Raw genomic sequence first — 25,236 nt, forward strand, 5'->3', positions numbered from 1 at the left:
TTAGAGTTTTTGAGAGAAACATGTCATGGAGAAATTAGGATAGCACAAAGTTTGCAGGATCAAACCCAGGCATCCCAGGCTACGGAAATCACTTGCAACTGGGATGAGGAATCTTTACTCCAAGGAACATGTAGAAAGCCTTGGGAGAGAGCCTAGTTGTTTTTTTTGTTTTGTTTTGTTTTGTTTTGTTTTGAGACAGAGTCTCACTCTGTTGCCCGGGCTAGAGTGAGTGCCGTGGCGTCAGCCTAGCTCACAGCAACCTCAAACTCCTGGGCTTAAGTGATCCTCCTGCCTCAGCCTCCCGAGTAGCTGGGACGACAGGCATGTGCCACCATGCCTGGCTAATTTTTTCTATATATATTTTTAGCTGTCTGTATAATTTCTTTCTATTTTTAGTAGAGACGAGGTCTCCCTCTTGCTCAGGCTGGTCTCGAACTCCTGAGCTCAAACGATCCACCCACCTCGGCCTCCCAGAGTGCTAGGATTACAGGCGTGAGCCACCACCCCCGGACGAGAGCCTAGTTTTTTAAAAAATGCAGTCAGTATGTTTAGTAATCATTTCTGATAAAACCTGTGGCTAGAAAGTTAGGCAGTGAAATATCTACAGGGTAGGATCGAGCCTCACTGACTTGTATTTCCTCGTTTTTATTGTCCTCATGGGTTGGCTGATTATCAGGAACATGCTGTAGATAAAAAGTGTCTGTCCTGGAGGCAAATCTGTTATAATATTCTAAGATACAGAAATATGGAAAATTATAGATGACTTGTAGGTTTCATTCCAATTCGAAGTTTTATATTATAATATAGTTTTGAGGGAAAGCATCAAATGCCCATCACTAATCTCCATTCCCACAGGGCACATTTCAGTGTTGTTTTTCCAGTGGTCTATTAAGCTGTTTTAAAAGGGCTAGCTGTCCCTTTTCTCTCCCCTCATCCAACCTAGGACATTCCTGCAAACTAACAGAGCTAAGCTGCAGTTGAATTATTTCCTTGCTCTTTCTCTCTCTTTATAAGAGGTCCTACATCAGATTGGTTCATGTTTCTAGCTAGTCCTTAAAAACATTGCTTAATGAGCTGCAAGAAAAGCTCACCTCCCCGTCCTTTTGATTAGCTATTTACACAAAATTAGCCAGCTACAGCTTTCTATAGGCAGCAGGTCACCAATATCAGTTTCATTCTAAATTGTTCCCTACATTTCCTGAAGAGCTGAGTGATAATTCTCTCAAACCGAGTACTCTGTCCAGTCGCTAGTCTCTGAGATTATATAATCTGGGTTTCTTCCTGGATGTTAACTGTGCTCTCCATTTCTCCTGACCCGGTGTGGTCGGATGGCTGGAGTGTCAAATGTCTGCCCAGGTTGTAGCGCAAGTCACCAGTCTCAAGAATGGGCTTGGCCAAAAGTTCCGATGACACTTCTGGTTTTCGTTTGCTTGCAGAACTGTCATGAAGTCGGGCTCAGAGCTGGTGAAGGCTGGGTTGCGAGCATTCTTTGAAAATGCTGCAGAAGACTTAGAGAAGACTTCGGAAAACCTGAAGCTTGGGAAGTTTACCCATTCCAGGACGCAGATTAAAGGTGTTTCACAGAATATTAACTATACCACGGTGGCTCTGCTCCCCATCCTGACGTCCATCTTTGAGCACGTCGCTCAGCATCAGTTTGGGGTGGATCTGCTCTGTGAGTCATGCTGCTGTTTGTTGCGGATATGTAGGCACATGGCCATGGATAGAGGTGTGGGACCCAGTCACTTATGCTGACCTTGAGGACAGAGTAGAGAGAGAATTATTCCATACTCTTTTCTTCTTAGATTAAAAAAAATGAAGTGGTAGGCTCTTGGAGGGGGAAGAAATTTCTTAATTTGTGTATATAATGTTTAATCTTTTCCCACTGTTACTCTGGACCATAATTTCCCACCCACTAATCTAGCTCTCAGCTACTGCGCTCTCACTTAACTTGAAAAGATTGTCTGGGCAGTACAGTGGGAGATACAGGTTTGCTCCCAAGGTTTTTCAGGTATCATTTTCTTGGTAAGAAGCCTTAATTTATTTATTGGATATCAGGAGCAAAGGAAAGATGCTAACATTTCATTATCCGAGTCTTCAGAACAAGACCAGAGTGTGTCAGTTTTATTTTAGTTTGCATTTAGCACCAAGTCCAACCCCTAAGTGCACAGATTTGCCACCAAGCTTCAGTTTCATGCTTTAAAAGTTGGCACATGATTTAATTTAACCAGTTATTGACAGCTAAGGCTGTGTCTTCCGTATCCCTGAACAACTGAAAATCAGTTATTTCTGTTGGGTAAGGATTGGGGTGATATCCAAACTCATTATTTTGTGTCATGAAAACAATGCAGTTCCTTGGTGAAAAATAAAACATGAAATTAGTTCTGATCGTGTTAAAATAGTCCAAGCCTTGGTGTGAGTTCCAAACATGGCCAGGGACATGTAGCCTGCAGATTAAACTTTATGAGTTCCTAAGCAAAACATGCCCTTCCCCTAGGAAACATGATAAAATCATGATACAATTAAATTGCTTTTTGAAAAATAGGCAGACATGAGGAATTTTGCTCTATCTCTGAAGAAGATGAAGCTGTTGGACATACTTTTTGGGAAATGAGCAAAAGGTTCATTCAAGCTTCAGGTTTTCTGCATTCTTTCTTCCAAGGGAAGGAAATACTATACGGGATAAAATTTAACTAAAATGTCTCCCTCTATTGGAAAAAGAACCCGTTATGGAAAGACCTATTGGTCAAATGATTCCTTTCCCAGTGAAACAATGTGCTTCTCGTCATAAGCCCCACAAAGAAATCAGGATGGCTGGAGGGAGGATGTTTGTTTCTCTGTGTTTTCTCTGCCCATTCAACAACTAGCTATATCCTCTGTCACTAGTTAAGAAAGGTAGATTTTTTTTTTTTTTGCTCTTGACTGATGCCCATAATTTTTTTCTCTTCATGGACCCTTTCCATGTGTGGGATTGATGTGCAGCAATGACATCTCTTCTTTCTTTCAGTGAGCGACGTGCAGATTTCATGCTACCACATATTGTGCAGCCTCTACTCCCTTGGGACAGGAAAGAACATCTATGTCGAAAGGTAATTAGCGAACAAACAGGGCTAACACATTTAGGCTCAGAAAAATGTTACTTGCAGTTTTTTAAACACTTAACGCTTAATAACATCTTTTCAATCTAGCAAAACCAGAAATGCTCACTGACATGGAATGGTGGTTTTGAGCCTTGGTTATGAAATGTTTATGACAATATAAAGAAGTGCAGTGGGACTGTTGAGATTTGTGACTTCTGTGGAGATAGCTGGTGGATGTATGTGGCCAGAGCAGCAATATAGCCAAGCTAAATCATGCACTCGTAACCAAAAAATGTTGAAGTTATGTCTATTTCTTCAGAGTCACAGCTTCCAAACAGCTTCCAGAGTTCCTGCAGTTAAAGCCTCCTGAGCAGCTCAGGGGACACGAGGCAGTTGCTTTAGTGTTTAATGAGTTCCTGTGTGATACAACCCCAGACCTCTACCAGTCTCAGCTGTCAGATTAGAGTTTTAAACACGCGCACACTTTGGTAGCAGAAATGCTGGTCAATAATCTGAACTCACTTATTTGCAGAGATGCTTGGGTTCTAGCTTTGCCTCTCTGATCTGCCTGTCACAGTGGGGGCCTTTGGTGACCCCTTGCTTTTCAGCATCAGATGCCATGTGTCGTCGTTGCATTTAATCCATGGGGAAGATTGGAAGGATAAACAGTATTAACAAAACTCTGGGCTTAATCTTATCCTTGGAAGACTTTCTTTTTCTTTGCCTTTTCGAACAAGCAAACTGGAAAGAATTCAGTCTGTGCTTAAAATTCTTAATCTAAACATCTCTTGGTATCTACTTTCCGTGTGCACCCTCTACTTATGATGTTTATCAAACAAACTAACAATAAGCCCTTGTTGCATGTCAAAACTTATATACAATCCACTTGCAATTTCTCAATAAAGCCCCAAAAAACACTTTGGGCCCTTCAAGAACTAAAGAACTAATGACTTGAAATCATGTGCTAGAGACCAAAAAATGTTGAAGAAATGTCTTTTTCTTCGTAATCACAGCTTCCAAATAGCTGCCAGAGTTCAAGAAATCAGTTGAGGAACTAATGACTGAATTTGTTTTGATTATGATTTTAAGTCCTTATAATTCTCTAGTTTTCTTTATTGCATAAAATATGGATAGTTTTGTCCTTTAGGAATAGGAACTGAACAGACAAAACTTTTAACCATATATGTACAAAATCAACAGGAAAATCAGTAACACTTTTTTCAATTAATACTGAATTTCACTTAGAGAAGGTGTTTTTAGTTCATTTCTGCCGTTGAGCATTACTAAATATTTCCTCAGTATCTTTTCTTATTCTCTGGTTGTAGGTGTATATATATAACCACCCATATGTGTGTGTGTGTGTGTGTGTGTGTGTGTCTGTGTGTTTCTTTGTACAATTTTGTGGGAAGCTTATGCATTCTTCCCATGGAAAAAAAAGGTCAACTCTGAAATGCAGGACCAGAAAAAGACTGCTCTTCATATAAGTTTTTATCCCTTATTCGTGTATTCATTCCAGGTTTATTGTGTGTATGTGGCACTGTGAATACTGCACTTGTGTTTTGTTCTCCATGTTGGTAGAAGTCAAGGCTTGCAGAAGCCCCTCGGTCAAGGCTGCCCCTATTGCTTTTTTTCTATGCTTTTTTCTGAATAGTTTTTCCTGGGCTGTATTTCTCATCTCTTTCTTTGTTGTTAGGTACATTGGTAGTTCTCGAGAATGGAGATGGCTGTGTGTGTGTGTTAAAGTGTAGGAGAATGAAAAGGGAACAAACAGCAGGCAGCTTCACTTCTGAGAAGCTGGCTGAGAACTCACTCTCACTAAATCAGCAGTGTCTTTAGCCCTAGCAACCCACCAACGCTCAGCCTCTGAAGTCCTCTCCCACAAAAGTAAGCAGCTGGCCTAGGTGAGAGGTTGGTGAAACCCTCAGTGAATCCTATAGTCACAGGTCTTTTGCCTAGCGGTTTAATGTGTGTTTATCCTCTACTTAGAGAACTCTGGTCAGCAGCTACAAAGCAGGTTACTTCTCACTCTTCAACTCCACCTCACCTTCAGAGGTTTATCCAGGCCCGAAGACCAGGTCATAGGAACGGCAGAAGCACTCAAACTCTTCCCTACTCTGTTCCCATCTGCCTCCCTGCAATATGGAACCTGGCCCCACACACATTACCCACCAGCTCTCTCCTGGCCTGCTCACACCCTTAATCTTCATTGTTTCAAGCAACAGCTCATCTTTTGGCCCTCTTAAAACCCCATAGTTACGTCCAGAGATTTCTGTGCTCTCTTCTAGGTCTGGAAAGTATGTTTCTGTTTCAGTAACCCCAATTGATTTAGTCCATACTTTATGGTTTGAAGTTATCACACGTTTTCTAATTTCAACAAAGATACAGATTTCTTCCCAATTTTTTTCCTCTTTTCTTGTGAGTTCTAGGGAGAAAAGTGCAATAAACTCACCATTTCTCTACTACCTTTTGCTGAAGTTTCCTTGACTAGTGAATGACTGTAGGAACGTAAAGGAAACACTAAATATTTGGTTTCCAGCTATACTGGGAGTGTGCTTTGTGGACAGAAAAGATTCCAGACACCTTAGTGATAGGGTTGACTCTGATGGGGAAAGTCATTGATTGAATCCGGGTAGAGACATTTCCTTTGGAATATTTTCTAATTGAGACAACACTGAGAATGTCATTGACAAGTGGAGTTTTCAGATACAAACTTTCAGAGAAAGGTAATGCCTTTGTGCGTTTAACCACGCAGAATGCTTGCATTCTGTAAATGGAGATGGCTTTGATTAATTGAAGGAGCATTTGATGGGGATGGGTCAAGAAAACAAAACTTGGAACTTGATAACATTAAACACTGAATCTCAGTTTATTTCACATGAAAACTGCATTTTCCACTTCACACTTTAGAGATATCCATTCCTTCCATCCTGCTTGGCTCCCTTTGACCAATTATTTCTGATCAGACATTGCATATGTTCCCTGAACCTCTAAGGTCACAATACAGCTATCAATACCTGTGTCCTGCCCCTGACCCCACTGTGCTTTCTGCCTCTCTGCTACATGTAATTTCCTCTTTTTAGCGTCCCATCGGATATACATGAAGGAACTTTAAAAATTGCAAAGCACCATTTGTGTGCAAGGCATCAGTATTATTATTACCATGACAACTTCATCTTTGCTTCTATTCCTGACAATAGACATTAAAGAGGCAAAATCTAGATCCATAGAAATAAAGTTGAGAGATTGATAAGGAAAGCCTGCTACTTATCAATTAGGAATTAGCCAAAGCCAAAATACAAATTGAACGTTCTTCAGTCTGTCACCACTGACTAAGTACCTATTTTGTGAAAAACACTAGGTAGTAAGAACTGAAACCAAGGGAAAAAAAGGAAAGTTTTCATATCCAATGATAAACTCTTCCAGTAGACCTTTGGGTTACTATGGAGGTGTTTGGTCCACACCCACACTGCCCCCTGGGGGGCACTAATGACCAGAGAAGCTTTAAAACAGCAGGACTTCCTTTGCCTAGCTCAATCCCTGCTTGACCTGCGGGCCAAGGTCATTTGTGCTCATGTGCTGATATTTCACAGCTAGAGCATTAATTGGCAGATTTCTGGGTTTTACTTTTACAGAACTTTTAACAGATAGGCCAACAGAGCTACTATGTATTTCTCTTGGCAGAGCAGCTAATAAGCATCACTTGTATACTCAGAAATGCCCTGTTGTGGAGTTTGGTGAGACTCAGGTTAATCAGGAACTAATATCAAAGAGGACAGGGTCATGTCCCCTACTCTCAGTACAGCACTGGAGAACTGAGACTTATCAACTGTCTTTTTCTCCAAGGATTGCCTTTGTATCTAACTTTCCAGAAATCTACTTTGTGAGATCAGGATTTTAATTTCAGTGAAAGAAAAAGAGAAGAATGGATCAGTTTGGCACCAAGGCAATTCGGGACCATCTGTTTCCTAGGTTCATCTCCCTGTGCCAGCTAAAATGTCCCCTCAGATTTGAGATCTTAGCCCTTGTCTCCCCTGATTTTCATCCAAATTTTCTTTCATCAGTGTTCTCCCTGTGGCATTTCTTTCCCCTTCACAATTTATCTCCTTCCTCTTCCTCCTCAAAAGGTAAGACTGAAAGAAAACACCATATTTCTCCTCGCTGGCCACTGTGGTTGATAAAAACAGTGAAACTTTTAACTGAAAAAAAACAAGAAATGGGCCCTTGTAGACCCTCGTATTTCATGTATAGAGGTACTCGCTGTCCTTGGTTGTCACTGAGGGTACTGGCCACTCAGGTCTGCAGTTAAAATGATGCCACTCTTCTCATGCCTGCCCACCATCCTGAGCTTGGTGGAGAAGGGAAATATGGGGAGGAACAGGTGGTGAGAAGGAACAGTGTGCGGGGCGGGGGGAGACAGGCCCAGCCGGGGCCTCCCTCAGAAGCGTTGTGAAAGCTTCCCTCAGAGGGACCGGGTCTCAGCAGTCTCCACAGTCTCAGTCCCTCGTCTGCCACCACTGACACCTCCAGTGGGACCCAGGACAGCGTGAATACACAGAGCACGGTAGGATTTGTTAGTCCCCGGGCTTCCACTCTGCCTCTGGAGCAGTTCTGGGTGGGGAGATTTTAACAGTCAAACTTTCCTCAAAAGGACAAAGCTTAAGTGAGTGCCTGGCTGAGGACCTGTCAATCCATTGTAGCTGGTTGGGGGAGGATTTTAAAGTTATCCATTCAAATACTTCATGGCCAAAGAAGCTGTCAACTAGTTCCCTAAAAGCCAAGTCTAAGAAGATGATAACAATAAAATTACATAGACTAATTTTTCTTCAAAGTAATTTAAAAGGTCACTTTTTCATAAGGCTGATAACTTGAATGAAGACTGGGTGGGTTTTCCAAGGAACACGCAGCTTTCTGCCAACTCACCCACTCCCTCCCCTCCTTCCTCTCTCTCCCCCTTCCTCTCTTTAGTCATCAGAGTCAACTTGCATCTGGAGCAGGGCAGTTCTGCATACCCCCAGGCTGGCCCCTGCAGATTTCTATTCTGTCCTAAACAGTCTTGTGCAGTCATTTTTTCAAGACCAGTTGAGAACACATTTTTAATCCAACTCAAATATATGTATTTCTCTGTTATAACAAAATTGCAGGTTGATTCTAATCCTTATGATTAGTCCATAAAGATGTGTCATTTGGTCACACTGCTGATTCAGGGTTCTGTATGGAACACAGGGCTATATATTGGCTCTGTATTCAGTGAGAAAGGACTTCCACCTCCTGAAGGACAAAGGTTAAGACTGCCTGGCTTACTCCTCGATAAAAAAAATGTCCCCTCTAGGTCCCCCCATAGTAAATGCTTATTATCCACTTTCAGAGAATCTATGCTTTTGACATTCTGGCATCTTGGTGCTGCTGGAATTGGCTGTTGTCACAGAGAGGGGTAATTAACACAAAGTCTTGGGTACAGGTCTTGGTGGGGAGCTGAAGGGAACCCTCAAGAGATTCTGCTTCCAGGGATCGCAGTTGTGGGGCAAGAGTTGGCTCTTGGCTCCAAGTGCACTTTCTCCAGTGGGCAGTTGGCTCCATGATAATTCTGTAACATCCCCCAAGAGGCAGCTCAGCACCCTCAGCCACCAGGGGTTCCACTTGTGGGCTTTGTGTACACAGCATCAGTGCTTAATTTGAGTGAATCAGCCACAGAGAAAGGCAAAATGAGGCATGAGATGGAATTGAACTCTGTAAGCCCCATGCAATTCTTAATTCTAGACCTGTTGTCTGCATTTTCTACTCATTATCTTTGTATCCTGATCTAACAAAGGATTCACATTACTGATTTATTTGAAAAAAAATTCTCCATATTTGGGAGCAAACATCACACGTGTAACTCATAGGACAGGTGTGTAGTCTCTCTGTGTTTGGATGCCCGTGAGTGGCTGAGAGAAGATGTCGATGCATGGGAGACATGTGGCTCTGGTTCCCTGTTCATCAGAAAGCAACGGACAAGATACAGTCCCAAAGCTAAGCCCAGATCTAGGAGGGAGAAACGTTGTTTCAGTCCCAGCTCTGCTTTGAGAAGCCAGTGGCTGGTTGCCATCCCTTATGCTCACAGACTTAGTTACCGTGCCAGCAAGCACAAGGCCTCTCAGTTGGAGAACTTGGAAACTGAACTAGAAATCCCAAGCATTTTGTTTTTGTTTGTTTGCTTGTTTCACAGAAAGACTTAAAAGCCAGACCTTAATGCATGGTGGACGTGCAAATATTTGTAGAAGGGTGGGAGAAAAGTAATAGGTGTTAGAGGTCTTTCCTCTAAATCAAGCAGTATGCTTTAGGACCTGTCATCTCTGTTGCAAGCCAGGTCTTTTATCTTGTGTCTCCTCAGTGCTTTGGCCCATTATCTAGTGTTCCAACTAGTGGACATAGGTTCCATCCATAGTAGAGAATAGACACACAGAAATTACAGACAAGATTTCAAAGCATCTTGAGAACAGAGAGGCTTAATCTCAATCTGGATACCAGAACTTGCTCTCAGATGTGCTGGGGCAGAGGGGCAAAGCTACAGAGTGTAATATATCACCGTAGCCAGTTAAGAGCTAGCTTCCGAGTAGTGAGACCATTGTAAAGCATTGGTCAGTGTCCAGAGAAAATTGAGGGGATGGAGAAGTGTGTGCAACCTTGCTGAGCCCAGGGATGTCCAGTGGATTAATTTATGGGGAAGTGACCTGAGACATCCTGGGTAAGGAGCCTGGCCTGCAACGCATGGGGCCAGCACGTGAATGGCAGCACTTCTAAATCGACTTCTTTGTTTCCAGGCAACGTCCTGCCCTTGGAGAATGTCTGGCCTCACTGGCAGCTGCCATACCAGTGGCATTCCTGGAGCCCACTCTTAACCGCTACAATCCACTCTCGGTCTTCAACACCAAAACCTCCAGGGAAAGGTCTAGTAAGTATCTTCCCACAGAGGTCATCAACCCATTCATGTGCTGAGAGGAGAGCAGCTGGGAAGGCCACTCTGGCAGGGAGCAGCAGCCCTGCAGCACTGTTGTTTTACGTGGTCTGAAGGGGCCAGGAGGTCAGAGTTAGGAACTAGGTTTGTCTCCCTCTTGTTGGAGAAATGTGTACAGGCAAGACTTTGCAATCATTACGTTTTGGTTTTCTCTTCTGTAAAATGGGGAAACAGTGCAGTGATTTCTAAATCCCTTCCATCCTAAGACCTGAAGATCTCTTGTCTGCCCTGGGTCTCCCCACTTTGCGTCTTGGGATGTGACTATTTTTTGCAGTCCCTCTCTAGAATGGAACATCCACACTAATAACCTAATTATACTCTTCCATGGAGAGGCTGTGTTTCAAAGGATGCTGACCACATATTCTCCACGTTCTTGGAAGATGAGACATAGAAAAACATCAGAAGGAACTGAAATTATACAAGAAGGAAATTCCTTCACTAAGTTCTATAACGGGGGTCACTAACTATGGCCACAGGGCAAATCTTGCCCCCTGCCTATTTTTGTAAATAAAGTTTTATTGGAATATAACCACACCTACTTGTTTACATATTGTCTGCTGGCTTCTTTAGCCCTACAATGGCAGAGTTGAGCAGAGGCAGCAAAGACTGCCCTGCAATACCTAAAATATTTACCATCTGGCCCTTTACAGAAAAAGCTTTCCACCCTCTATTCTATAATAACCTAGAACTAAAATCCAAGACAGGCTGTAAACCTGCTTCTTGGGAGTGGAAGGGAGGGCCCTGACATCTGGATTGTGACCCTGACTGAGGGCAATAGAATAGAACAGAAGAGCTTCAAGTAGGAGCCCTGAATCAAACTTGGACTCTAACTAGAAATAACTACAATGATTTGATGTGTTCTGAAGCAAAATTAACATACTGGGGGCCTAATCAATTTTAAGAACAAGAAAAAAACCATAGTAAACAATTTTAAACCAGACCCCTTCCTGTTCAGAACCAATATTTTCTTAAAATATTGATATTCAGTCCCAATAGATGGCTGGACATGATAGCAGTTCCATTTAGTTCCAGCCCCTTTTCTCAAACTCCATGAGATCCTAAGGGGGAAGTGTTCTGAGAGAAAAATGGGCTCATGCCGCACTTTTCTTTGCCACTGCTGTTCTTTTCATCTACGAATGCACAGTGCTAAGCCTTGGTGGATTTATTGCTGTATGCTTCTTGTTATTTCTTATAACGGGAGTGCATTGCCCCAGAAATGATCACCAGACCAACTTAGATAAGGCTGCTAATAAAATCCTTTACTGAGCTAGAATACAGGGAAGACTAGTGTTCTCGGAACTAGTCAAGAGAGAAACATTATCAAGACGCCTCGACTTTCCAAAGTCCCATATGAAATCTGTAAGTTCATCTTTCCCCAACCTCTTTGGCCTCATCTCACCCTTTCCCCCCCTTGAGACTAGCAAAAACTGTATTTCCAACCTTGTTTTTTTTCTGCCCACTCCTGATTCCAAATGAGTCACAGTTTGCTGTGAAAGTGGGAGCCTGAGCAACATAGCAGACTTTAATGAAGTTGAGAAGTCAGGCAAATGCCAGCCCAAGTGTTGCTCCCCAGCTCCAAAGGGACACGGGGCTGTCATGACAGTCCTGGATCTTTATACATTTATTGCACTCCCAACTTTGACTTGAGAAACAGTGTCTGCTTATCAGCACTGTGTATAGCTGCACCTTGGCTAAGAGAAACCACCTCTGCTCTTCAGATCCTAGAGGCGCAGTAGCAGCGCAAAATGAGGATATGGCAAAGACAGAGGAACATCTAGAGTAGCTTTGGGAGGAAAGGGAATGACTTCCTTCCATTGTTCTCCTTCCCAAGTGCTCTTTGAAAAACGTTCCTTCTCATTTTATATACCTTTGTATTGATTTCATACGACATAGTCATAAATTTTAAAAGTATCCATCATTGCCTGCTCCAAAGGAAGAAAAGAGACAAGATTGTAATTAGAGACCACACAGTCCTTTATCCATTAGTGACACACTATGAGACTCTGCGAGCAAGTGCTCTGAGCCCATGTTTTTCATCACTGGATTAATCAGCAATGAGTGGATGCTGACCGTGTGTCGGCCTCCTGAAAAGTAGCATGTGCATAATTATGTATTCTGGGATAACCAGGCTTATCTGCAGCCAGAGGATGACTGATGTCTTACTGAGCTGTAAGAAGGTAGACTTCATTCATTATAAAGTGGGTGGCCTGAGGGTAAAAGGAAGGGGAGGAATGTATAGGGTAATAAATGATGTGAGCCTGTGGTTTAGAAATACAGTATGAACTCATTTATCAAGGCTTCAGTCAACTGGGCATTTCCATTAATCGACACTTGGTGCTTTGCCAGCAGAGTTACTCATATTAGTATCCAATAAGATAAGATCCTATAAGATCCTGGAGCATTTTCCTACTCATCCAAAAGTTATTAAGATATGCCTAGAAAAGATTCAATACTGTCATGTGCCAGTTATTCAAAACTAGATAAATCCTTAGTTATGCCTGGCAGTGGTCTATTAATCAGAATATAGGATTGATCAAAACATCTTATCACCAGCCAGTTTTCTTTCTTTTCATACCGTGTTGGAATAATCAACCAAATGGAAGAGAGACCGAATTCCAATGCAAGCCATCTGCCTGTATTGCAATGCTCTTTGATGCTGTCTTCCTGAGAAAAGAGCTGCTAGGTGAAAAAAAATAGGACTTCAGAATCTAACCCAGCGGTTCTTAGACTCTAACATGCATCAGAGTCACTTGGGAGGCTTGTTAAGGACTGCTAAGCTCCACCCCTAGATTTTCTAATTCAGTAGATCTGGAATGGGCCCAAGAATTTGCATTTTTAGCCAGTTTCCAGGTGATGCAGATGCTACTGGTGGGAGGACCTGACTTTGAGAACCATGGATCTCGAGGATGGAAGGACAGTGATTCTAATGGTTCCCCTAGTCTTGTGTCTGATTATAAAATGACCCAGCTGAGGCTGTTTTTCAGGTAGCTAACTCAGCAGAGTTCATTCTGTGGGTTTATTATGTGGCATTTGAAGTACAAAACACCTTCCAAATGGCAAATGTTTGTTCCACCCAAGGACCGATTACACATAAATAACATTTAAAGGTCATTATAATGACTCCAGAGCAACAACCTTAAGCAACTGAGTTTTTCTTAATCAGGAAAAAAAGCATCCATGATCACATATTGTCTATGTGACATTTAAACACACACACCTGAGCCTTCTCATTTATAATCTTATGGCAAATAATTGTACACTTCAGTTGCATCTGTGGCAGTTGGCATTGTTCTGTGTATAGAATTGCAAAGTAGAAAGTTTGACTTCCCTTTTTTTACCTATTTACTCTGAGAGTGTATGTGTAAAATTACTTTGTTTGTGATGGTCTCCCCAGACTCCCATGACTATTGTTGCCCTGCTGCAAGATACAAGACAGACTCGTTCTCTGCAAATGACCGACATTGGCAATGGACCATATCTGATCCATATAACTTCCCTCTACTGTAAATCATAGGATTTCAGTGTTCTTTGTCTTTCATGTTATTAGTCCTTCTAAATTGTCTGGATTTTAAAAGACATTGGTCCACTCCTGACTTCCAAGGAAAAGAGATCTTTAGCCTTCTGCCCACCAAAAGGCTATAGTGATGGCAACAGAAAATCATCACTAGGGCAAAAGTGATAGGACTTCACTGGGCCTGTTCCATAGCACAGAGGCTGTTCTGGGTCCATTGCTTTGCAACTGCACATTCCATCCCCATGGAACCACTTGTCTCAGCTGCAGATTCACTCTGTCCAAGATAGCTGGGATTATTCTCTCTGCTCCCAGCAGTACAACCAGGACAGACATCAAAACAGTCCCTTTCAATTGGCCAGTATTCCTAAAGACCAAGGAATTTGGTGTAGCCTCTTTTAATTATTAATCCTTCAATGCCTATGGATCTAAAATCCATAGAGAAGAAAGACTTAAGCCAGCAGTAACTCTAATGGCAAAGGGGAACCTGCAGGCATACCCCAATTCACTAAACATGAAATGTTATTTGAAGTCTTCTATCTCTGGAAATTGGTGAGAACTTTGCATTTTACTCCTAACGTCAAAAATAATTTTCTCAAATCTTCCAGTGAAACTGATGTTCTGAGAAAACTCTCTATATTTTTACCGTGGCTTTGTGGACTGCCTAGTTCCTTTGGTGCCTGATGCTTTAGCCCCAGTTTCAGAAGTCTGGTCTGAGGATGAAGTATGCATATGATCTGCCTTGTGGGCCCAGACAGATTCTGTAGGAAGCAGTTAGCTCAACGGATGCATTTGCAAAGCTCTGGGCTTGTGGTTCTTATTCAGAACTGTCTCCCTGACCCTGCACTCAGAGCCCTTGTGATCTTTTCACCTGTTAGGAACCTCGAGGTGCTTCTGGTCTTCCTCCTGCCTTGTAGGAAAGAATGTCCTCTACCTTAGAGGGAGTCCTGGCTTCTTCTGGTTCCAATTCTTGTGTCTGACAACACTCCCTGGTTTAATGTTGAACCCTGTCTGTTGCACCTTCATCCTGTCTGTCCCTGTCCAGTGAAGTGACCTCAATCATTCAGAATGAGGAAAAGATAGGGCTAATTCACTATTCCTTGTACATAAGCCTTCAGAAACAAAAAAGTTTAAGTGATTTGCAGGAAGTCAATCAAGTCACCTCAGATCACCCATAATTTCTATTGTGAAGCTAGAAATCAACGCATGTATGATTTTTTTTTTCTCCCCAAATTTCAGTTGGTTGGAAAGTATTATTGTCTCTGGTCCAGCTGAAGGAATATTTGATACGGGGATTTTCTTTTTCCTTTTCTAAACAGTGCAGATGTGATCCAGGTGTTTGAACTACAACTTGGCAACCGAACACTGATTGGTTGCTTTTCTCCTCTGATTACTCCCTTTCCTGCAGTGGCCACACTAAAGCCTAAGCAGGCAGGTCAAAAGGGAGAAGCTAAGAGACTGGCTTTATCACAGAGAAGTCTTATGAACTCTCCCTGAGCCATGTCCTGTTGTGCTCCTTTAGCTATATGTTTAAATGTTTTAACCTCAGCATGACATCTAGGAGGATAACACAGCCTCTGGAAGCTGCAGTCTATACACAGACAGCTGGAGGACAAAAGCCATCCTGCATCCATGCTTGCTCCTATGAGGCTCTGGAAATATATATCTAAAGACCAAAAGAAGGGTGGGGCAGAGGGAGAGAAGCTTTGCACCCATTGTGCTTTTGAATTACTGTCCCTTTATTCTTCCTGTACCCTCTTGGTCAGTTCTGGGGATGCCAGACACGGTGGAAGAGATGTGTCCTGACATCCCCCAGCTGGAAGAGCTGATGAAGGAAATCAATGACCTGGCCGAGTCAGGGGCCCGGTACATGGAGATGCCACACGTCATCGAGGTGGTCTTGCCCATGATCTGCAGCTACCTGTCCTACTGGTGGGAGCGGGGGCCCGAGAACCTGCTCCCCAGCACAGGGCCCTGCTGTACCAAGGTCACCTCTGAACACCTCAGTCTCATCCTGGGTGACATTCTGAAGATCATCAACAACAACCTGGGCATCGAGGAAGCCTCTTGGATGAAGCGCATCGCAGGTACCAGGGCCTTTTTTCCCCAGTCACCCCAGCCAGGGACCAAGAGAGCTGGGTTCTCTTTTCATCTCTATTATTAATTCCATGACAGTGTTGAGCAAGCTCTATTCTATATTTAAACCTTCCCACCCCCACCCTACTCCACCCCACTTGCTTAACAGAACAAAGAATTGATGTATTCCCTGGAAAAGCCTCCTGGAGCAGATGCTCCTGCCTGCACCCGTACCAATCCAGACCCCTCAAATCTCTAGGAAGCCCTTCTTAATAAACTCCACTCAAGTCCAGTGAGCATTGCTTTATTTGTTTTTGGTACTTAAGAATCTCATTTGCTCTTACAGTAATAATTGTCCAGAATTTTCTTGGTAAGTAATCCTGTGTGTTTCCCACATGTATAAAACTCATGCTCATCTGAGCTGCACTCTTAAGTTTCTTAATGCCACTCTGCATTTGTATTTCACTTTATGCTTTCTAAGACACTCTCTAATGTAGGCTCATGGTAGCAGCACTTCGTTTTTTGCTTTTTTCTTTCTCTTGTGTCCCTCTCAAATTCCTTGCATGCAGTAGGCTCTTAAAGTTTTTTAGCCAATTTTCTGTTCTTGAAGCAACCTCAAAAAAAAGATAGACTTGGAAAATGAATAACCATGGTTTTCCCAGTCAGGAAACCACAGATACTTGGTGTCAAGCTAGAGTCCAAGGAAATAGAAGCTAAGACAAAGTCATTGCTTTTGGTGGACCTACAATTTAGATAGTAGACTCCACTGGTAACAGCTTCACCCATATAATCTCCTGGACCATGAAATGCAATGGCTAAGCTAACGGCAGCTATTAACCCAACACTGGGTGCTTTCCTGAATAAATGAATAGATATCATTCTACAAGACCAAGGAAAAGGCTGGGCACAGTGGCTCACACCTGTAATCCTAGAACTCTGGGAGGCCCAGGCAGGAAGATAGCTCAAGGTCAGGAGTTCGAGACCAGCCTGAGCAAAAGTGAGACCCTGTCTCTACTAAAAACAGAAAGAAATTATCTGAACAACTAAAAATATATAGGGAGCAGGTACTGGGAGGGCAAAAAATAAATAAATAAATGAAATAAAATATATAGAAAATATTAGCTGGGCATGGTGGCATATGCCTGTAGTCCCAGCTACTTGGGAGGCTGAGGTAGGAGGATCACTCGAGCCTAGGAGTTTGAGGTTGCTGTGAGCTAGGCTGACACCACGGCACTCACTCTAGCCTGAGTAACAAAGCGAGACTCTGTCTCAAAAAAAAAAAAAAAAGACCAAGGAAAAAAAGTTCCTGTCTCAGAAATGAACTGAAATCAAAATTATAAATATTTTGGGTGCTGATGGCTGCTAGATGATGCAGGCGTCTATGGACATGTAAGTAAATAGAGTTGGTATTCCTCTCTTACTCATTAGCTCTCAAATGTTCTTAACCATAAGGCAATGTTTTGATGAGCTCTAATTTAGGAGCTAATCAAAGGAATTTGATTAAGGAAAGGAAGGAGATCAAAAATCTGCTCCCTTACCTCCCTAGAGGTGCAGAGAAGAAAAATGTCACAGCATGAGGGGCCCTGATGGAAACAGACTTTGGCCTGTTATTCCACAGGTGAACCCCAGGTCTCATTCAGTCAGGACACTTAATTCCCGGTGACTACACAAAGTCAGTTTTAAATAGTGACCCCAAATCGCCCACATCAAGTACAGCCATTCTAATTGTATATTCAAAGCAGACCTCAGTGAAAGCTAACAAGTCACAACTTCTTGGCGAATGCATTTCATCAGAAAACTTCCTTGACCTTCTCTAAAACTGTCTGTTTTATAAAAGTAAAAAATAAGGGAAAGTGGGATTAAAAAGAAAAATTGCTGGAATGTAGGCATTCCAATTGAATTGCCCTAAGCTAAAGAAACTGAAATACACATTTCAGTGTACATTGTCAATGGTTCATGACTCTTATTCATTTTATTTCTTACAATTGCCCTGATTTTGATCTTTAGAAAAGATATGCTATTCCATTGGTCTACTTCATAATAGGATAGCCAGTATATAATCAGTAGGATATAAGAAATAGGGTAAGACATGTAGGGTTTTATCATTCATTCTCTTCGCAGAGGCCAAAACTGCAGCCCCACTGTTGCTGCTTTTCAACTTCTAGTGACCAGCCCAGCCTTTCTCCATTCATTTCTAGCTGATAGGAGCATTATCTGCCTCCCTCAGGACCCATAAAAGCTTCCAGGAAGTAGGTTGGCAGTTCTCAAGTATGGAGAGATGAGAACAGTGGTTAGGTCAATGTGCTTTTAACAACAGATTTTTCTACAAAATAACCAGAAGGCATATATTGAGTGCCTACCCTTGGCTGAGCACAGTACTGGTTATCATGAATGAAATGCTCTAGCTAGTGAGCCCAAACCAACATGAATGCACTGTAAAATGATCCAAGATAGCCTATTATGAAGAGCTAAGAGGTGTGGCCTGGACCGTGTTCAGAGGTGGCCTCCCTGTGGCCTGGAGGAGCAGAGAGGAATTAGGGACCTGCTTCTATAGTGGCCCTGGTCCCCCAAGCTCCAAGGCAGCTATATGAGAGAGAAATGCCAAAGGGAAGATCAGGGAGGGGAACAAGGGGCAGGTGCCATCCTGAGTTGATGACTTTCCACAGCCTCACCTTTCAGGGTCACTGACAATTTCATTTTCATCAATTGTCATAATACGGAAATGAGAGGGCGGCCCTTTGTTTGCAAACACAGTGTACGCCCAGCCGATCATCAGCAAAGCCAGGCCTGACCTGCTGAGAAGCCACTTCATCCCGACTCTGGAGAAGCTGAAGAAAAAGGCCGTCAAGACTGTGCAGGAGGAGGAGCAGCTGAAAGCCGATGGCAGAGGGGACACGCAGGAGGCAGAGCTCCTCATCCTGGATGAGTTTGCGGTCCTCTGCAGAGATCTCTACGCCTTCTACCCCATATTGATCCGCTATGTGGACAACAGCAGGTGTGGGGGAGACGCTGGGGGCCCATCTGCCCCTCTCTGGGGCTAATTTGGGCAACAGAATAGGATGGAAATATGGTGCTGGGTTGTGTTAATAGTGAGATGAAGGGAGGTGATAGCTGCCACCACCTGTGCCCTTCCCAGCACCATTAGTCCCTGTATTGGACCTCTGGGCAGTGCTGTCCTTGACCAGCAATTCTCTGTGGCATGTGGCCACCCCCTCTGTTCTTAAAGGCTACCACAGGGCAAATGGAGTTGGTTAACTAGGGGTAGGAGTGACCCACTTCTGCCCCTCTGCTGTTCACTCACAGATCCATTCAACCAATACTGCTTGACTGTGTGCCAGGCACTGTTCTAGGGCAATAGGAAAGAACAGAAAAGACAATGCTCTCTGGCCCGGGGAGCTTTCATTCCAGGGGTAGGGGAGCACAGACAATAAACAACACATAGAAGTACATTATGCAGAGCAGGGTGAGAGGAACTAGGAGTGCCAGGTGGCGTGGAGTTGCAGTCTTTCAAATAAGATGTTACTGAGAAAGCAACATTTGAGCAAAGACCTGAAGGAAGTGACGTTGGGAACCATAAAGGTCTGGACCAAGGGTGTTTCAGGAAGAGGAAATGTCTGGTGCAAGCCCTGAGGAAGGAGTGTGTTTGGGATGTTCAAGGATCCCAAGAAGGCCGGTGTAGCTGGAGCAGAGTGAGGCAGGGGGAGAGCAGTAGGGGATGTTGGAGAGGCAGCATGGGGCCAAGGGTGCAGGCTTTGGAGGCCACTGTGATGACTCTGCTTTTACCCTGAGAAAGATAAGAAGCCAGTGGAAATTTTGAGCAAATTCATGATGTGATCTCACTTACTCTTTGAGCACCAAATCGAGGGCAGGAGGGTGCAAATAGGGAAGTGAGAAGACCAGTGGAAGCTCTGATGATCCAGACCAGAGTTGATGGTGATCCACAGCGACAGAAAGCAGATTATCCTGCCAGGGGCTGGAAAGAGGGAGTAATGGGGGAGGGACTGCTTAATGGGATTGGGGTTTCCTTTTGGGGTGATGACAATGTTCTGGAACTAGATAGTGATAGTAGTTGTACAACATTGTGAATGTACTAAACATCATTCATGGCAAATTTTGTGCTATATGCACTTTACCACAATTAAAAAAAAAAAAAAAAAAGTTGATGGTGGCCCAAGCCAGGGTGGTGGCAGTGAAGGTTGACAGAAGTTATCAGATTGTGGGTCTGTTTTGAAACTAGAGCCCTTGGAATTTCCAGATTGTGGATGAGAGAAAAGAGACGAGTTAAAAATGACTCTGGGGGGTTGGCATGAGCAAATGGAAGAATGGAGTGTCCAGCAATTGAGTTGAGGGAGATTGTGGGTAAAGTAGATTTTTTGTTTTTGAGGGGAAGATTAGGAGATCACTTTCAGACTTGTTAACTTTAGTTGTCTCTTCAATATAAAAATGAAAATGTTGAGTAGGCAGTTGAATATAACCGTCCAGAGTTCAGAGGGGAGAGGTCTGGTATAGACGTGAATGTTGGAATCATCCATGCATTAATAATGTAGTCTTTAAGGACTCTGAGGCTGGATGAGATGAGAGAGCAAGGTAAGAGTTCCAAGGACTGATCCCTTGTGCTCCCCAACACCAAGGGGTCAGGCAGAGGAAGAGGAACAGCAAATGGGACTGAGAGAGAACAACCAGTGAGACAGGAGGGAAACCAACAGAATATGGCGTCCTGGGTACCAACCTGGGTACAAAGGGCTTCCAGGAGGAAAGAAAGACCAGTTATTTCAAATGAAGCTGGTAAATAAGATGAGAACTGAGGCCAGGCCATTTGATTAAGCAGCATGGAAGTTATTGGTGACCTTGACAAGAGCAGTTTCAGTGGAGCATTGAAGATGAAAGCCCCTTTGGAGTGGGTTAGAATAGAGTGGGAGAAAAGACTTGGAGACAGCAATACAGGCAACTTGTTCAAGTTTTATTATAAACAGGAACAGAGAAACAGGGCACTAGCTAGAGGCAGAAGTATGGCCAAGAGAGGTGTTTTTAAGACATAAGACTTATCAGTTGTTTCTTTGCTGATGGGAATGATCCAGCAGAGAGGGGAATATAATCATGTAAGACAGAGAATCTCTAAAGCAATGTCCCCAAGCAGGCCAAGGGTAGTTGTAGGCAGTTCATCTGCAGCAACAGGCAGGATGGCAGAGACCATGGGTGGTGATGTTGGTAGGTACATATATCTATACACACATACTTGCATCCAGACATACATAGATGGGGGTCTGCAGGAGTCCTTTTCTGGTTGATTCCATTTTCTCAGCAAAGTAGGAAGCAAGACCATCAGCTGGGAGAAGGTGTTGGCGGTTTAAGGAATAATCAGAAGGTATGAGGTGGTTGCCAGGAAGACTGGAGGAATAGATGCAGCAGGAAAATACAGGCTGCTCACCTGGCAGCATTAAGAGCCCCGCTTGAAATCTGTGGTCATGAATTCAAAGTGAGACCCACCAGCAGGTTGTTGTTTTCTCCAGCCAAATTCAACTGCCAGGTATAGGCCCAGAGTAGGAGGAGTGAGGTTTTTCCAGGGTTGAGGTTTTGCAAAGTGAATATGACAAAAATGGATTAGAGAGTTGAGGGTACATGTAAGAGGATAATTATAAAGATTTACCATGGAATTTCAGCTGGATCATGAGGAGGGCAGTGAGGATCTAGGAGACTAATGCTCATGAATAGACAAAGGATCAAAGGAATATTGGGGACACAGGATTGTTGGAGGCTGGGCACCAGATAGGTGGTTGTCGAAGAGTGAGATGCATGGATTTAAGAGTATGGGATTGGGGGAGGTTACAGTTATTGATAGTGACCATGGGATTGGGTACTGAGGTAGGTGAAGGGCAAAATCTTTAGAGACAAGAACAATGAACTTAAAGGCCATGGTGCTGGGAAGATCATAAACATGTATATTGAAATGAAGAGTGAAAACTGGTGACATCTTAGGGGACAGTACCAGTGAGAGGGGAGTTCAAAGCATGGATAAATGAATGGGAATGACTGGGATTGGTGGACAACTTGATATCATCTGATGAGATGAGATTCAAACCCTGGAGGCTTTGGGAGACACCTCATGGTGCATGCCTCTGTTCTAACATTTGAGCATGTTACAGGAGAGGTATGAAAGAGCACAATACGATGAACTTACCCAAAGCTGCTGCTCCCTCCTCTCAAGACTTCTTGCCTAAGTTCAGTCCTTCAGGATGGTTGCCCCAAATCCCCATTCTCTCCCCATCCCTCACCTTCAGCCCTTCTCTCCTGTCAGTCACTCCCTGGGGTAATGCTCATATGCTCTGCTGGTCGGTCCCCAGCTGACCATCATCCCTCCTGCTCTACAGAACTTGAAGGGTTGAAAGGCTTTAATGTCATAATTAGGCAAGTTAAGTCATGCAATGGCAAAAATTTTCTATGTAATTCACTCTTTCCCCAAGCCCAACGGTAAATTTCATTTGGTACCTAAAATTTAATTGAGCTAGAATAAATAGTTAAATAATTATTTGAGAAATAAGAAAGTTTGTGGGACTGTAAGTCTGTAAAATCATAAAGGGTATTGATAGGGTGAACACAGACATTTTCATTGAATCTTAGGGTATGACATTAAAACCCTTACCCTATTCATGGTTTGTTTTTTTTTTTTCTGTAACCAAATATGTGTCATTTTCCCACACTAGTTCTCCAATTATCAGACACCAATTGGGTATTCAACAATCCAGATTAAATTCTGACACTAACCACCCAGAGTTAATTTAGGTCCCATAGTTTAAGGGCTCAGTTCCACAAGACTGGTCCCACTTCAGACAGCAGTCACAAAGACAGTGCCCAGGCTACCCAAACACACCACAAATTGGAGGATTCCTATGACGCCCTTCTCAAGTTTGATAATTCACTAGAACAACTCGTAGAATTCAGGAAAGCACTTTATTTGCAATTATCAGTTTATCAGAGAAGATACAACTCAAGAACATCCAAATGAAAGAGACACATAAGGAAATGTACGGATGTAGGAGGGCACAGAAACCCAGAGTTTACCACCCACCCAGCACATCAGTGTGTTTACCAACCTAGAAACTCCCTGAGTCCCATTGTTCAAGAGTTTTTGTGTAAGTTTCATTATGTAGGCATGATTGATACATCACTGGCCCTTGGTGATTGAGATTGAACTCAATCTCCAGGACTTCTCTCCTCCCCAGAGGTGGAGGTAAGGCTGAAAGCATGTCCTTGTTCTTTCTGGTGACCAGCCCCAAACTGAAGCTATCTAGTCCTGCCCTTCAAGGATCACCTCATTAGCATAAAGCCAGGTGGGGTCAAAGGGACTCCTTTCTAATAACAAAAGACACTCCTATTACCCAGGAAATTCCCCAAGTTTTAGGAGCTCTGTGCCAGGAACCAGGGGCAAAAACCAAATATATATTTTTATTATACCATACCCTCTTAAAGTTTAAAGCCCTAAAATATAAATTTGGAAATGTTTAATTTTAAGATACCCACTATAGATATTGAAGGGATGCAGGAATATTGAGGGGAACGTTTGCTAACTTTTTGAGTGGTATCCCATTCTGCCATGGGCAGGAAATAGGTTTGGATATACTGATTTTAGCATTTGTTTTATAAGGTAAATTGTACTATATTATTTTAAATAACTTATTTAAGATTATTTATATTTAGCATTTCAAACACCTTACATAATATCTCTATATATTATATATACGTATGTATACACACACACATATATGGGAAATTATACTTACTTTTGCAAAAGAAACCCTGCTTTGAGGGTCATCATTTTAGTTATTTTCAATAGCATAATTATGCTAGCAGGTTATAGAAGGAATTTGTCAGCGTTTGAAGTGAAAACAAAAATAAAAGTAGAGTAAGGTTGCTCCTGGAATAGCTCTTTAATTGCATTTGTCACTATTGACGATCAAGACTCAAGACAGAGTATGTTCTATTTACACGGGTTTTGACAGTTGCTAAAAATGGCAAAGTCAGAGAGTCTTTGAGATCATCATTAATTCATTCATGCCCACTTTTCAATCTGTTCTTCCCTGAGCATCACAGTCATATGAGCCCTGCTTAGAAATACATCCTTCCAATGTGGGTGCCTTTACCTTCTTCAGATCCTTTTGTCATCTAAAAGAATTAGCTGGCTTTGAATTATGGAATTGTGGTGTTGGCAGGGATAGTTGAGGTCACCTCATCTTACCTCCAGGTGGATGAATAAATACTTCTTCCGTTTTTGCAGCAGAGGATTTCCTGCCTCTGTTTGCCCACCACAGTTATCAGGGAAGTAGAGGGTAAAAGAGGACAGGAAGAGCATGGCTGTGCATGCCATCCCATTCTAGTTCCAGACAGCTCAAACCATCTTGGCCCAACTTTTAACCCATCGACTCTAATTTTGCTGTCAGGAACCACACAGAATTAATCTCTCTTGTGGCAGCTCTCTAAATATTGAAGAGAGCCACCTCATACTCTCCTCCTCCCTGCTATCCTTGTCATAATAACCCTTTGTACTCCCTTCAGCCCTGTCACAGCAGTGTTTAAAGTTTCTGTGGTGTCTGGAGTGCTCTTGTAAAGAGAGGCTGACCCAGAATGAGCAAGAACTCCAGGTCTGGTGTGCTCGGAGCAAGGCACATCAGCTGTCTGTCTTGTCATGCCAGGAGATAGAAGTTAAGACAGATTAAACAAGTCTCTCTAGAAGAGACAGTGGCTTCTTAGCCTCCTTTCTGGGAATCAGGAACATTTGGAACATAGAAATGAACTTTAAGCAGGTGATTTTTGGTGAAAACCCATCCCTCAAACTGTCGAAGGGAACTGGAATAAATCCTGCACAGTGACTGGCTTGGCCTAGGTCCTCTACAGGAGGCTTTGGACCAAAGCTGGAAAAAGCTCTGACCGCCACGTCAGGCAACCTGACTGTGAACACAGAATCATGGCATAACTTTCTTTCAGAACCTAATAACTTGTCTTTTTGAAAATGGAAGTCTGAATCTCTTTACTCTTGCCATCACCCAAGACTCTCTTCTTATGCTTCTTGTTTTCTCTCTGAATGTGCTCAGCTATTTCATCCACTTGAGTTGCTTCTACCATCACCTCCATATGGCAGATTCTCAGATCATTACCTGTAAACCCAGCCTTCCTCCCTGTCTACAGCCTTGCCTTTTCCAACTGCCTTTCATCAGCAAGCAGTGCAGATGATAAAAGAGACCCACAGATCAGCTAAGTATCTCCAGAAGTGCCTAACTATTGGCAGAGATGGTGAATCCCATGGAGACAGAAGACTGAGAGCAGGCAGGAGAGGCACCTGCCTGTATCACTCAGGGGCAGAGAGAGTATGAGCAATAGGAAAGTAGGCTCAGGATCTTCTGTTCTTCTCCAAATACCTTCCTCCTCTGGCTTTAGGCAGAGTGCAGAGAGTTTGTGTGCCTGGAGGAAAACATTCAATGAGATATTTTTCTTCAGATTCACCACTCTAAACTTGAAGAAAGAACCTCATGTGAGCTAGAGAGTCAAGATTTGCCTCTTGGAAGAAGGGTGGCCAAAGCAAA

At 43.0% G+C, this 25,236-nt stretch overlaps 1 protein-coding gene across 1 annotated transcript in view; it reads left to right on the forward strand.

Moving 5' to 3' along the window:
• The window catches only part of RYR3 (ryanodine receptor 3), a 342,229-nt gene that overhangs the window by 254,903 nt on the left and 62,090 nt on the right, over positions 1–25,236 (forward strand). Inside the window, 5 exon segments of the mRNA XM_069492266.1 lie at positions 1,437–1,675; positions 3,008–3,089; positions 9,881–10,011; positions 15,352–15,672; positions 18,416–18,656. Of these exon segments, the coding sequence (XP_069348367.1) occupies positions 1,437–1,675; positions 3,008–3,089; positions 9,881–10,011; positions 15,352–15,672; positions 18,416–18,656 (1,014 nt within the window).

This window comes from Eulemur rufifrons, chromosome 2, assembly GCF_041146395.1.
Source record: "Eulemur rufifrons isolate Redbay chromosome 2, OSU_ERuf_1, whole genome shotgun sequence".
NCBI classification, from domain to species: Eukaryota; Metazoa; Chordata; class Mammalia; order Primates; family Lemuridae; genus Eulemur; species Eulemur rufifrons.